Source organism: Grampus griseus, assembly GCF_964374135.1.
Source record: "Grampus griseus genome assembly, chromosome: 3".
Taxonomy (NCBI): Eukaryota; Metazoa; Chordata; class Mammalia; order Artiodactyla; family Delphinidae; genus Grampus; species Grampus griseus.
In genome coordinates, this window is record NC_139019.1 from 41,127,553 (window position 1) to 41,143,955 (window position 16,403).

At 36.4% G+C, this 16,403-nt stretch overlaps 1 protein-coding gene across 1 annotated transcript in view; it reads right to left on the minus strand.

The window, feature by feature from the left end:
* The window catches only part of ARL15 (ARF like GTPase 15), a 416,529-nt gene that overhangs the window by 258,806 nt on the left and 141,320 nt on the right, over nt 1–16,403 (minus strand). Inside the window, exon 3 of the mRNA XM_082650582.1 lies at nt 4,968–5,027. Coding sequence (XP_082506708.1) covers nt 4,968–5,027 — 60 coding nt within the window. The remainder of the gene's footprint in view (nt 1–4,967; nt 5,028–16,403) is intronic.

Sequence of the window (16,403 nt, forward strand, 5' to 3'; positions counted from 1 at the left end):
CAAACAAACAAAAAAAACCTTTCCAAATTAAAGAATATGCAGGGGAAAAAAAGTTCATTGAGCGATACCACAGAATGTCCTTCGTCAGGATGGAAACTAACACTCAGCCTTGCTGGATGCTATTAAAAATAAATCCCTTCAAGTATGGAAGGGATTAACCTAGAAATTCATTTTAGGCCTATAAGAAGTCATATTTGGCTTTAATCAAGGAGAGAAGTTAAGTAGACATCAAGAGTCTCCCCTTGTGTCCATTAGCCAGTCTGTTCAGGGACTATGCTTGTCTTAACACTATAACCACCACCATTTTCTAGAACTCAGCCTGAGCATATAATATGTACTCAGTAAATATTTGTTGACTGACTGAATTAGAAAAAATAAAAGAATATCAAAATGACATGTTTATGGAAGATTCTGTAAGTTTTGGAAACTATCTTGAATAAGGTAAGACTCTGCTTCAGAAGGCAGTCTTGAAGAAATCAGAAGAGGGAAGTGCTGGAGCACTGAGGGAGGGCACTGGAGTCAGACCATAACTGAAGAAAAGTTTGACTTGAAAGACTTCTAAATAAGAACCTACTGGATAGGGGCTTCCCTGGTGGCTCAGTGGTTAAGAATCCGCCTGCCAATTCAGGGGACACGGGTTCGAGCCCTGGTCTGGGAAGATCCCACATGCCACGGAGCAACTAAGCCTGTGTGCCACACCTACTGAGCCTGCGCTCTAGAGCCGGCGAGCCACAACGACTGAAGCCTGCGCGCCACAACTACTGAAGCCCATGCACCTAGAGCCCATGCTCCGCAACAAGAGAAGCCAGTGCAATGAGAAGCCCACCCACTGCAACGAAGAGTAGCCCCTGCTCGCCGCAGCTAGAGAAAGCCCGCGCGCAGCAACGAAGACCCAACACAGCCAAAAAGAATAAAAAAAAAAAAGAAAAAGAACCTACTGTATAGCACAGGGAACTCTACTCAATACTCTGTAATGATCTATATGGGAACAGAATCTAAGAAAGAATGGACCTATGCATATGCATAACTGATTCACTTTGCTGTACAGCAGAAACTAACATAACATTATAAATCAATTGTATTCCAATAAAAATTAATTTAAAAATAAAAATAATAAAAAAAGAAAGACCTCTAAATAAAGGAGTAAGACAGAAAACGAATGATAAAAGCAGTTGCAATAATAAGGGATGACATCCTAGAATTTTTCAGCAAAGAGCAAGATGTTCATGTTTAATCAGTACAGTGTTAATGAAAATAATCCAAACATGTGAAGATTTCAAATTGTTCATATAATAATGATAAAAGCATCAGCAGACAACACATGGGAGCACTTCTCTTGTGCTGGGCCCTGGGTAAAATGCTTTATGTATAGAGTATGTTGATTAAGCGCAAGCGCTCAGACCAACTCCCATACCTCCTCCAAATAACTTTGATCAAGCCATTTGATCTGTGTCTAGGTGTCCTGTGTCTCATTATCTGTGAGATAATAATAGCATCTATTCTCTAGGCATGAAGTTGCAAAGATTAAATGAGAATGTGTGGGGAGAGAAAATATAGGAAATTTTAGAGTTCTAATTTCACATAAAGACAGGAGTAATCGGTACAGCCTGATGAGTATGACAGGTAAGCTGAGGAGAGCAAGTCATTCTCAAAATAGTGAAAACAGGACTCACTCATCATATCACTAGGCTGGACTAACTATATCTCTCTTTGATATAGTAAGTCATCCCTTACTTTATTCTTACTTTCCCCTTAATTTCATCATTTTCAAAAATTAATTTCAAATATTTCTTTTCATGCATGTCTCCATCCCTGAACCACGAGTGCCTTGAAGACAGGGGATATGTTTTAAATATCATTTATTCCCAGCCCCTAGAATCATGCTTGACACACAAATACTTGTGCTAGAATGACTGCATGAACAACAGGAAAAGACCATATGAGAAAATTGATGTGAACGAGATTTACAGCAATTTTTTTTTTTTTGCCGTACACGGACCTCTCACTGTTGTGCCCTCTCCCATTGCGGAGCGCAGGCTCCGGACGCGCAGGCTCAGCAGCCATGGCTCACGGGCCCAGCTGCTCCGTGGCATGTGGGATCTTCCCGGACCGGGGCACGAACCCGTGTCCCCGTATTGGCAGGTGGACTCTCAACCACTGTGCCACTAGGGAAGCCCAAGATTTATAGGAAATTTTAAGAGGAAGATACAAGAAATACCCTCATAGAAGAGAAATTTGATAAGAACATAGAATTATTTCTATATATACATAACACAAATTATGTAGTACATATATACAAACACACAACCATCTATCAGTGTGTGTGCAAACACAGTTTGTTATTAAGATCTACCCAAAGTGATTTTCTTTTAATTTAACTCCATTAGTCATTGTTATTTCATTCTAAACCATTTCTTCTTACTAGATAAGGAACAGAAGTTCATGCCTCTTCCTATTTTTAAAAAGTGAGAAATGTAACTTAAGGTTGATAAGGGGGTGATGGAAAGTCTTGGAACCATCTGGAAAGGGTAGAAGAAGGAATTTGAAGGGAGGAACAGGGGCCGTGCCGATCTTGGGAATGAACCCTAGGATAAGCAGAACTTTCTGAGCATTCTGCACTTCAGCACAGTTCGGGCTCTTAGTATCTGCCTACCTTTATACCTATCTTCTTGAGTTTCTCCCTCGATTTCATAGTTTTCCCCTGGATTGACAACCTGATTGAACTCTGATTAACCTGTCTTCTGAGTTAACTCTCTACTGGTAAATAGCTGTTTCACATCTTCACACCCTGATCTTAAAATTCTCAGCTCTTTCCTCTTGAACTCAGAAATTCTTGGGTCAAGCAACCTCCTCTCAAACAATCTGATTTTAGGAGGTCATAATTCTCCCTAAATGCCGCATATCTTATATTGGGACGAGCCTCTTGGTATGTAAGATTTACTCTAAATCCCAGGAAAGCTATACTCTCTGTGTGTTAGTCTACTTTTCATGCATTCTTGGGTGAGACATGACCTAGGGCCCAGTCCTACCCCATGCAGAGTAGGTCCTCAAAAAATATTTGTTGGATAAAGGAATTAGTGAGTAAAAAGTCAAGGATTGAACTCCCTCCACTGCTTGCCTCTGAGCACACAATACAGGATACACAATTAGATTCTACTCAGAAAATCACCTTTTCCTTGAGACAGTCTCTCAACTGAAAACAGCTAGTAAAGTTCAGGGGAAGAAGAATCTGTGCTTAAGCTAGGAATTTGCTCTTCATTACCACCCGCCAAACACCACACATCACTAGCCTGAAACTAATGTATAGGTCCCAATCCCTGAAGCTCTATCTTATACCTACATCCCTCAACTATTACATCACGGAAGAGGCACAAACTAAAGCGTTTCCACCAAACTCTATGGTATCCGCTCCATTGTAATTTCCATTTCAACAATTGCCAGGGTACACACAGTTCTTTCAGCAAAATTAAACCTTGGGAACAGACAGATTCCCACCTTATACACCCCGTCCTCTAATGTGATCTTCTGAATTGTACTGATTTTCAATGGCACAGAGTCAAGATTATAATAAATTCCTTGATGTGTTCGCTTTTTAAAAATTGTCCAGATACATCCATTATTTATATCATCCAACTAAACGTCAATAATAAACACCTTATCAATTAATCAACAGTTTTGTATACCTGGAGGGTACTCAATAAAAACTTTGCATCTAGCCTAGTAATAATACATTTACTAAGTATCAACCATATTCAAAAATAATAGAATTCTCAAACCATTCATTTTGATTCCGTGGATGTTTACACTATGTCCTCTGAAGCCACAAAGTAATATTAAAATATTCAATCTAAAAGAAGAGTCTTAAAATTTTTGCATAGAAAAATTATTCTATTACAAGAACATTCATGTTTTATAATTTTTGCAGTTAAAATGACAAAACCAACATCAAAGAAAAACCAGAATTTATCAACCATGGTTCATTTTAAATATTAATGCTGTAAAAGTCAAAGGTAGCTATAAAACAGACTGACAGAAGTATACCTGTTCTGGATATAGCTCTTTAAAACACACACCTGAAAAGATCAGCCAATATATCATTAGATAAAAATAAGAAGGCATCAAACACTATTGTGATGGCATAAGGTTTGTGTCAATTTCATCAATCTAAAAATAGGTCACAGAATGAGCTTAAAAAAAAACACAGGGTAAGGTCAATATCACAAAGTGATTAAAGAGATGGAAGAGAACTTTCTTCTAAGTCATTAAACTCACCAATATTATACTGAACTCCAGAGCACTTACCATTTTCCTGTGGCATTAGAGAATTTAGTAGGTTCACTGAATTGACTGATTTCTTTGTTAACCTATTTACATGGGTTAAGACCCTGACTGACATAAAACACAACCAAAAAAAAACCCCAGACAGAGAGTGTAATGAAAGACTGAATGATGTATAGTTTGGGGTGCAGCCTAGCCAATAAATGTGCTTGACCAGCAAAGAACCTATTGGCAAAGATTTATTATCGGAACAAATACATTCTAAAAAGATCTAATACAATAAAACCTGCAGTATGAATACAAACTACGCTAAAATACAGTTCTCTGCCCTGCATAACACATAGCTTATTTTTTATGATTATATTAAAACTCTCTTCATTTTGTTCATTGAAGAATAAATTTCATTAGCTAAGTAAAACCAAAGAGTACAGTGTATGAAATGGCATTAGTAGTGTAGTTCTTTAAACCACACAAAACAAAGTTTATGTTACTTAGAACTCTTCAACTACCTTTAAAATATATATAAAGAAAAGGAAATATTTCTAGGAAATGTATTATCAAGAGAAAAGGTAAAAATGAACCACCTCTGAGAATAATACATCATCATCATGTTTTAATTATATGTAACACATTAATATGAACTTAGTAAAAGCTAGAGCCAGACATATAAGTGATCTTAAATGATATACCTCCAAGTTCTTTTACATTCAAGATGGCATTCTGGAATGGCACTGCTTTTATACTAAAACCTACAATTAGAAAACAGAAAAGAAAGAATTAGCAACTTAAGTTTTAAAAATGTATAAAATGCTCAAATGCTCTTTTTTAGGCAGATTAAGAGTTCTTTTTCATAGTTCATATTTACACCAGAAACACATAATTTCCAAGACAAACGGTTAACCCAGTATTATCTTCTACCGTTTTGCAAAACAGTTGTATGTTACAGCAAAATATAACCCTTTTCTTCAAAATATTGCCTCATTCTTTAATACATAATGCCACTTTGTAAATTTTATCAGTTGCGAGAAAGACACTTGGAAGTATAGAGAAACTTCAAAGAAAATATTAAATCTATCAGGACCTTTGCATCTAATTCCTAAGGTTAATCTTCCCTCACATATAACTTAGCAACCCTAGAGACTAAGGTATCAAAATTATAACTATCTTATATTGAATTACATAGTATTTATGTTAGCGTTTTCTTTCAAGGACATGGTTAAAGTCATACATAAATTTTTCTTAAAAGTACAATCATAATTACCCATTTATGCATTTTATAATGCATGTAATAAATGACTTCTATTATAAAAGTATATTCAGAGTATAGTACTATGATTAATTCTGTATTTAGGACTTAATTATCATCATCTAAGTCAATCAATTCAGGTGTGACATATGTGAGTGTGCGTTTACCTATACACAGACACACACACAAATATATACACTAAATATTTCTGAAATGATCCACAAGAAACTGGAACATGTAATGACTCTTGGGAGAACTGAGAGTCTTCTTCTGGAGGTCTTAAATAGAAGGGAGATTCTTTTGTTTCATTTGAATACTTTGCATATACAGGTACTTCTTTTTCAGTTAAAAGCTCTACTAATTTTTAATAGTTAATTTATTCAGTAATTTCCGAGCACCCAATCAATTTAAGGTTTTAAGCATTATTTGATATGTACAATTACAAGATAAATAAGACACGGTCCCCTTTTCAAGAAATTATCAACAGGGTGAAAGGGAAAACAGACAAATACTTTCACTGAAGCAAGTTATGATGGGTGCCTAGAAAGGTAAAAAGATATAAAGTACAACGTGTATAAGAACAATTCTTTTACATGGTTTTGCTTTACTTTATTACAAAACACGTTAAAATGTGCCTTATTATACTCCAGCCTATTATTACCACTCCCCTGTTGTATACTGTCCCAGAGCTTTAAGATTTTATATATTACCTTCTACTTAAGGCAGTGAGTATCATGTAATGGTTAAAAAGTGACTTTGGAGTCAGACAGAACTAGGTTTTAATAAGCTCTTACTGTGGGCAACTTACCAGCCTTGGCTTTCATCGTCTGTAAACTGGGAATGATAGTAACTATGTCACAAAGTTGTTATGAGGATGCGATAATGCATGTGTTATCTTTATCACAGTGCCTGGTACAAATAAGCACAAAATACAAGACTGCCGACGTTCTATTTCAGTGGATGCCATGTTGTTGACGATTTAATCATTAGGTACACATATCTTCTGCCTGCCTGAATATATTACAGACTCAAGACAGAAATGCTGGTGCTCATTAACGAAGTATTTAGTTGGAGCCATAAATGTTATCACTGAATGAAAAGTACCTTTGTTGGAGTGATGGAAGTGTAAACTGTTGAAGTTTGTTGTCCAGAACGTAAATGTTCATTGGGCTCTCTGAGAACCTTCCAAAACATACCCTTCCTATGTGGGTTTAATACAGACTGACACAGTGGGCGTAGCACTATGATTAACGGTGCGTGCAGTCACTGAATCTTAGTAAGATAGCAGGAGTAGGGGGCAGCTTCATGTGGCTGACATACCGGCATATACCTGGGTCTGCAGGAAAGCCTCTCCAGGTGTCTGGCCTCTGGGAAATTACGGAAACTCAGCGTCAATCACAATACTCCTGCTGGCAATGAAATTCGCCCACAGGAGACTTGGATGCTTGACTGTATCTACCTACCACACAGGGGTGTTACATGGATCAAAAGGCAATGATTGTGAAATCCTGAAAACGAAAACACTATGTAAGTGCTAAACAGTCTATTAGTGGTTAGGTTCAGGACAACCCAAGTATGGATTTTCCAGAGAAATGGGACAAACCCCAACTTTGAAAAAGAAATAGTTATGGAGCACATCAGCAATATTTCATCTGTTTTGATTCTTAAAAGCTGACAATATGCAGGCACCCAGAGGGAAGAAATATCCTTCTGGAAATTACCACACCCATATGCAAAATACAACTTTTGAAATTTATTGATCCAACAGGCAGGTTTTGAATTTTGAATCCTTACACAGACTTCATAATAAATTGACTACAAAAATGTCGTCCAATGTTCACTCTAAGCAAAGTAACCTAGCAATGTTATTTATAGGCATATAAATGTTCCTGCAGAATACTCATAAATGTTTTCTCTTCACACAGAACATATGTGGCTAGATTTATACTGCAAAGGTATATGCAGTCTTCCACTTTGCTGTCTTTGTATTATTTTTACAATATAGCTGTGGTAATTAATGTTCAGAGGATGAAGCCTAGATAATCAGTCCAGAAAATAAGAGAATGTACTATTTATGGAAGAGAAACAATATTTTTCTATTTTAGTCATTCTGTTTGCAAGGATTAAAAAGACTTAAAATGTAAAGACACATTTTCAGTTCACCAGAAGGGCAATCAAGAAGGGCAACCATCAGATCAATTGTATTTTATTCCTTTACACTGAGTTGGATGAGGTCAAGAAGGGAAATTAATATTTAGTAGGGTTACAAAGGTCAATCCATCAAAATACCTTTCTCAAAGGGTTGCTTTGAGGAATGAAAATCACTGGATTGCATGGGCTCTACAGTAAGAATGTCTGGGTTCAAATTCTGCTCTACCATTATTAACTGTCTGACTCTGAGCAAGTTACTTAATTCCTCTGTGCCTCAGTTTCCTCAGCTGTAAATGAAAACAGAAGGTAATCAGTGCTATAAAGTGTTTTGTTTTTAAATAAATAAAACTAAAAATTCAGAATACTAATGGTCATCAAATAATCACTGAATGCTTTCTCCCAATCAAAATCAGGTGCGGCCTCAAGTTCAGATATATTATGAAAGCAGTGGTAAAAATAAGAGTTGCTGAAGAAGCAATCAAAACATTTATTGAGGACTTCTATAGACTAAATATTTGTGGTCCTCCTTAACACTTCTTTTCCTCTCAATCAGTCAATCAACCAATCCCCAAAGCCTTTAAATTTCACCTGCTAAATAGTTCTCAAAAATGCCTACTTCTGAGGGCGTCCCTGGTGGCGCAGTGGTTGAGAGTCTGTCTGCCGATGCAGGGGACACGGGTTCGTGCCCCGGTCCGGGAAGATCCCACATGCCGCGGAAAGGCTGGGCCCGTGAGCCATGGCCACTGAGCCTGTGCGTCCGGAGCCTGTGCTCCACAACGGGAGAGGCCCGCGTACCTCAAAAAAAAAAAAAAAAAAAGCCTACTTCTCTTCATCCTCACAGCACAACTCTCGTCAAGCCACCACCATCACCACGTGGTGAGCCTCCTAACTAAACTCTGCCTCTATTATTGGCCTCCTCAGTCATCCCCACACATTGGCAGAAGTGATTTCCTGAAATGCACTTCTGTTTACATCATTCCCCTACTTAAAAGGGTCTAATACCTTCTCACTACTCAAGGTATAGTTTGAAACACCTAACAAGGCCCTACCTGATCTGGTTCCCCTTTCCTTCCCTAGGCTTATTTGGTACCATCTCCCCCTCATTTATATTCTTCAGTTCCTAAAACAAGCCATGTTCCTTCCATCTCAGGGCCTTTGCACCTACTGCTCCAAAAGTGTGTATACTTTGCCCTTCTGGCAAACTCTTTACCCTTCAGGTGGTATCAGAACTTCACTTTGTCAGGCAGGCCTTCTCTGGTGTTCCTGAAATAGGTTGGTTTTTTTGGATCTGTGTGCTTGGGGCACTCAGCATTTCTCCTACATGACTTTCACGGTTCTAATTACATATCAGTTTATTTACTTGTTTTATGTTTGTTCCCCAGCTAGACTGCAAGGATTCGTAATAGAGATACAGTGTACAGTGTATCTTGTATGCCAGTGCTTGGTCATAATAGGATCTCAATATTTGTTTAAAGATCTGTGCTAAGGGTTTATATTTAGTCAGCCCTCCATATCCGAGGGTTCTGCATCCACATATTCAACCAAACAGACCGAAAATATTTGGGAAAAAAATTTCCAGAAAATTCCAAGAAGCAAAACTTGAATTTGCTGTGCCCAGGCCATTTACATTGTATTTACATTGTATTAGGTATTATTGGTAATCTAGAGATGATTTGAAGCATATGGGAGGATGTGTGTAGGTTACATGCAAATACTGTATTTTTATATAAAGGACTTGAGCATCCTCAAATTTTGGTATCCGTTGCAGGGGAAGGTGGTCACCAGTCCCCCTCATATACCAAGCGACGACTGTATTTTAGCTGTTACGACCATCCTTAACTTAATGAACTAACTACTGTTCCAGGAAGCAAGTGAAGTCTAGAAGGGTTAAGTGCCTAGCCAAAAGTACTAAATGCTGTATTTAAAACCTGAACTCAGGTCTCATCACCTGAGTCCACCAGAGCTCCACACTATAGCACCTCTTCCACATACCAACAAGATGATGGATTCAAAATTTCCAATTTTGAACCTAAATAACGGTGGAGCTGACTGGAAAAAATACACACATACCTAATAATCCCACTAATTATTTTCCCTCGTATTTATAAATAATCCAACACAAGGAATCTATTTTGATTCTTGTGTTCTCAGGTCTATACTACATTTCCTTATTAATGGAGTAAAAATAATAGTATGAGTTTAGAGAGTACTTTTTTAAAGACGTTATTAATAAAACCAGGAACTCAGGAGGGGAGGGAAAATGTCCAACTGACTCAGCCATGACAGTGTGCTCGCTCTGTTCCTTCTTCGAAAAAATAAGCATCCTCCGACGCTCTTCTCAGGAAGTCAGTGAGCTGATGGAACAAGAGCACTGTCCTAAAACCCTGTCACAGCTCTTAGACTCACCAGGCACTTTTTTCTTTTTTTTATTTATTTTTTATGTTTTTACATCTTTATTGGAGTACAATTGCTTTACAACGGTGTGCTAGTTTCTGCTTTATAACAAAGTGAATCAGTTATACATATACATATGTTCCCATATGTCTTCCCTCTTGCATCTCCCTCCCACCCTCCCTATCCCACCCCTCTAGGTGGTCACAAAGCACCGAGCTGATCTCCCTGTGCTATGCGGCTGCTTCCCACTAGCTATCTACCTTACGTTTGGTAGTGTATATATGTCCATGCCTCTCTCTCGCTTTGTCGCAGCTTACCCTTCCCCCTCCCCATATCCTCAAGTCCATTCTCTAGTAGGTCTGTGTCTTTATTCTTGTCTTACCCCTAGGTTCTTCATGACATTTTTTTTTTCTTAAATTCCATATATATGTGTTAGCATACGGTATTTGTCTTTCTCTTTCTGACTTACTTCACTCTGTATGACAGACTCTAGGTCTATCCACCTCATTACAAACAGCTCAATTTCGTTTCTTTTTATCCAGCTACTTTTTCTTGACTTTGAATCCCTCATCTGCAAAATGAGTGGACTAGATTAGCTTTTTAAAGTTTCCTCTAATGTTAGGATTCCATTATTTATATTAAACAAGGAGAAGGAAATAACAGTAACAACTGAGTCAACCATCAATGGCCTCCAGTATTTGGCTGAAGGCCTCAGGGGTAGGTCTCCCGACTCCATTCAAACAATTTGATGGCTGAAGCCTAAGTTACGTAGTCATTTTTTCCTGGCCTATTTAAGCTACATTAGTAAGACTGAAACCTCCCCTAAGATTTAACCCCACAAATTTTAATAAATATATGACTTAGCAACTCTTTGGGGAAATAATTGTTTGCATAGACTTTCAGCTTTTGTCTTTTAGTCCTTAAATCCAAAAAAGCCTGTGATACAAGGGAGATGGATTTGAAATTTTTTATGCGGGGAAAGCATTACTGGAATCGTAACAAAATTAGGTTTCAGAGGGAGGTTAGTCTATTTTTATTCATTGTGTGGAACACAGGACTATTTCGCTTGGACCTACAGACCAACCTCCCCCCTTCCCCTGCAACACATACACAAGCCTGCACACATGTACACAGGTACTCGGTGTGTGCTTCTGACATTCCTGGGTCACTCTAAGAACTGCTAAAGGGAAAGACATTCCACAGATCTGGTGGCCTTGACTTGGACCAAGGACATGATTTATGCGTTAGTTTTGTGATGTTTGGACAATGGTCCAGCGAAATTCTTCTAAATATCATTTCAACATCATAAAAGGAAATTTAATCTACCAGCATTTATAAAACACAATTCTTTAGCAGATACCAAATTCGACTTTCTAACTTATTTCTTCTTAACGTGTATGCAGCTAATACTAAAGTTATTAAAATGTCTGATTCAAATTTTCATAAACTTTTCTGTATTTCTTTCAAATTACCATAATTGTTTTCTATTTTAACTGACTGACATATCACTTGACAAATTTTCAAACATGGTAATATATATCCCTAGAAGAGATTTTTCAACCTTTTTCAATTCCAAGTGTTCAATTTTCTCTAGATTGTTCTCTATGTTACAACAATATATTATCCTAAACCTTTAGACTCCATTCCTCTGTTTTAAAAAGAAAAAAAAGCGAATATTGTGTAATCTACAGGTTAACAATCCCTTTTATCAACAAATTCTTTGGGCATATACAGTCAAGGAATTCACTCTGGACAAAGTTCACTTTTGTTTCTAGACCAATGTGTAAGCTACTCAATTTTTTTCCTCTATCAGCAAGACCTGCTCTTTTCAGGACTTCTTGGCCCTTTGAGTTTTGACAATTTAAGTATCTTTTTAAAATTATGTCAAAGTAAAAGACTGCTGAAGTTAACAATCCAATAAAGTCTGTATTCCCTTTACTTCTGAAGAAAAGGCTGACATTCTTGCCTTGCTGAAATGGATAGACATACCCTTGTGTGTCATGTTTTCATTTTAAGGAACTAATTCTCAGTGTATCTTTTCAACTGTTCCAAACTCTTCCAACAAATATTTCATTTTTAATTGGCTTTATATTATCAAAACATTATAAAATAGAGAAATAATTTAAGAGAATAAAATTTCACACATAATTCGACCATACCAACAAAGCCCATAGTTACTTTTTACGTTTTTTTTTCCCATTTTTGATTCAAAAGCATAGTTTTGCAAGGTTTAATTTTCAAAATGAATGTAAATTTAATTTTCCTTGACAGAAGATCGTGTTTTCCAATATATGATCATTTCAACTGATGTACCACGAGTTAATTAACAAATTCCTTTAATATAGGACATTTAAATTACTTTAAAGTTTTAGTTATACAAAATGTTGCAAGGAATCAGTTTGTTCATAGTTTCTTTGAAATTACACACTTAATGGAAATTCTTAGTGACACGCTTATTAGGCCAAGGGATGTAAATATTTTGGTAACCTTTAATTTATATGAATAACTTCTTTCAAAAAAAAACGGTCAACACACGTTTTGGTAAATTTAGGTATAAAATTAACATTTTCTTATTTATTTTCTAGTAAAGTTGAACTTCTTGTAAAGCCAAACCTTTCCATTTATTTGTTTGCCATTAATTCTTTTCCTGAATACCTTTGTGGACTTAGCTTAATTAATCAATTAGATTCTAGACACTACTTGTGAACGTGACTGAATTCTCTAAATGGGACTGTCATAAACTCTTATCTGTAATATCTGATAGAAATACTTCTCAACAGCATTGCTTTTACTTACATTTGTCATCTTAATCTTAGCTTTCCAGTCCTTCTAAACTTTTATGTAGTTAGCTCCCTTGCTCGTTCACTTTGTACATTATTCTCCGTAGGACCTCCTTCAGCTATTCTCCCGTCCTCACATTGAATGTTCACATGCACATGTGGCTTTCTGACCTCCTCATTTCTTCTAGTTACCTTTTCTTGCCATTGGGTTTTGTCATTTATTTTAGGACCTTCCTTTTACCTCCTTTGTTCTTCTTCAGCTGCATACATACACAACAAAAAGGAGCCGGCAGTTGAGTTTGAACAGGCTGGCAATGTCCGTCTGGAACTCTGGTGAGGACTGGGTTTTGTGGGTCCACTGATAACTAAAATCAGCCTGCTTGGTTCTCCTCTGCCTCCACCCCTCCTCTGTCACCACTAATTAGTTTCTCCAACCTCTTGCCCACCTTCATTAGCTACAATAATCATACAGACTCAACCAACAAGCATCTACCCCTTCTCTTCTCTTTGCACCTCATGCCCAACTCTGCCCTGCCTTTATCCTTGCAAAGCCCTCTCAATGAATCACAGGGAACCTCACCTTTGTTAAGAAAAGTCTTCTCTAGCCGCCAACATTTTCTTACCCGCTTTTCCTTCCTTCTTATACTAGCAAACAGAGCTTTTCCTTCCCTCATCAGGGCCAGCCAGGACAAGCTTTGCTTCCTTATAATGCTTTTACCGCTTTACCATACTCACCTCTTAATAACTTCCCAGCTAAAGTTGTGACATCTGTTTCTGTGTCGACCTTTGCATTTCCATCTACCAACTTTCAGGGCATTTGCTTATCTATCTGAATGAATTCAACACATTTGTCCACCACTCTATCTGCTTCTACTCTTATAGACAACATTCTCCAAACTAATGATCAAAGCTATCCTCCAAATTTTCAGATCTCCAAAACTATCAGATCTAAATTCACATTAGCCATCACTAATTTGTTGGTATAAAGTTGTAGATCCCATCAAATTTTCTACATAGATGATCCTGTCATCAGCAAACCAAGAAAGTTTTACTTATTCCTGGAAAACTTTTATTTCTTTTTCTTGTCCAATGCACTGGCCAGAATCTTTACTACAATGTTGAACAGAAGCGGTGAGAACAAACATCCATGTCTTATTCCTAATCAGACCAGGAATAAATTCTGTATTTCATCATTAAGTATGACAACAGCTATAGGGTTTTCATACATGACCTTTAACAGTTGAGGAAATTCCCTCTGTTCCTATTTTGGTGAGTTTTTATCAGAAATCAATGTTTTTTGTTTTTTTGTTTGCATCTCTTGAGATGATCACATGGTTTTCTTTTCTTAGCTTATTAATATTGTAAATTAAATTTACTGATTTTTGAACATGAAACCAACCCTGTATTCCTGGGATAAATGTTACTTGGTCATGACACATTATCCTATTAAAAATATACTACTTTAAGATTTGATTTGCAAGATTTTTGTTTATATTTTTGGTATCTATGTTCATGAGGGATATGGTATATAGTTTTTTTGCAATGTCTTTATCTGGTTTTGACATTAAACTTGCTGGTCTTATAGAAGGAGTTGGAAAGTCTTCCCTCCTCCTTCAATTTTCTGAAAGATATTGTGTAGCAGTGGCATTATTACTTCAGATGTTTGATAGAATTCACCAGTGAAGCCAACTAAACTTCAAGTTCTTTTTCTTAAAAAACTATAATTTCAATTTCTTTAATAACTATAGATCTGGGCTTTCTATTTCTTCTTGAATGAGCTTTGATAACTTGTCTTTCAAGTAATTCATCCATTTAAGTTGTCAAATTTACTGGTATGAAGTTGTTCATAATATTCTATAATACTTTTAATATCTATAGACTCTATATTGATGTAATCTCTCTCATTCCTGATAATATAAATTAGTGTCATCTTTGATTTTTTTTTTCCCTGATCAGTTTGGCTAGAGTTTCTTAAGCTTTATTGATCTTCTCAAAGAAGCAGCTTTTGATCTAATGAGTTTTCTCTACTGTTTTTCTATTCCACTGATTTCCACTTTGATCCTTATTATTTCCTTTCTTTTGCTTACTTTGGGTTTGACCTGTCCGTCTCTTTTAGTTCCTTAAGGTGGAGGTTGAGGTCACTGATTTGAGGGCCTTCTTTCCTAATCCAGGGGTTCAGAGCTATGAATTTCCCCCACAGTCCTGCTTTAGAGACATCCCACAAATTCTGATGTGTTGTATTTTCATTCAGTATAAAATACTTTACAATTTCTCTTTTGATTTCTTATTTGACCCATGGGTTATTTAGAAGTACTTTAGTTTCCAAATATTTGGGGACTTTTCCAGAGATGGTCTTGATTTCTAATTCAATTCCATGTGGTCTGTAGTTTGAATACTTTTAAATTTATTGAAACTTGTTTTATGTCCTCAAATATGGTCTTATTTGGTAAATGTTACAAATGCACTTGAGAAGGTTCTCTGCTGCTGTTGTGTAGAGGGTTGTATACATGTTAATCAGGTCCAGGTGGCTGATAGTGTTGTTCAAGTCTACTACCTCTATTTTCTTCCTACGTGTTCTATCAATAATTGAGAGTACTGAAATCTCTGACTACAATTGTGGGTTTTGTCAGTTTTTGCTATGTGTAGTTTTGAAGTTATTACATACATAAATGTTTAGCATTGTTATGTCCTCTGATTCAAAGACTCTTTCATCATCATGAAATGAACTTCTTTATCCCCAGTATTGTTCTTTGCTCCAAAGTCTACCTTGTCTGATATTAATATAGCCGCTCCAACTTTCTTTTTACTCTTTCTTATGCCTATCGGCATAACGTATCTTTTTCCATCTTCTTACTTTTAATCTATTTGTGTCTTTATATTTAAAGTCAGCATATAGTTGGGTCTTGTTTTTTTAATCTAATCATATTCTCAGTCTCTTAATTGAGGAGTCTAGACCATTTGCATTTAATTTGATGACTGATGGTCAGGTTTGAGTGCTAACACCTTGCTACTTGTTTTCTACTTGTCCCATATATTCTTGTTCCCTTTTTTCCTGCCTTCTTTCTGATTAATTATTTTTTATAGTTCCATCTTATCTTATTTGTTGCCTTATTGGCTCTCACACTTTCTTTTGTTATTTTAGTGGTTGCTTTAGGGTTTATAGTGTATCTTTAACTTATCATAGTCTACCTTCAAGTGTTATTAAACTACTTCACATATAAGAACCCAACAATAGTATATTTCCCTTTTTCCTCTATGACTTTTATTCTATTGTTCTCATGCATTTTACTTTTACATGTTATAAACTCCACAACATACTGTTTTTATTTAAACAGTTATAAAGAGATTTAAATAAGAACTAAATCTTATATAATTATCCATGTAGTCACCATTCTGTTACTTTGCTTTGTATAGATCCAGATTTCCATCTGTAATCATTTTTCTCCCGCCTGAAAAACTTCCTTTAGCATTTTCTTATAACTTTGGTCTGCTAGCAATAAATTCTTTCACTTTTTTAATGTCTGAAAAAGGCTTTATTTTGAGTTTCTTTTTGA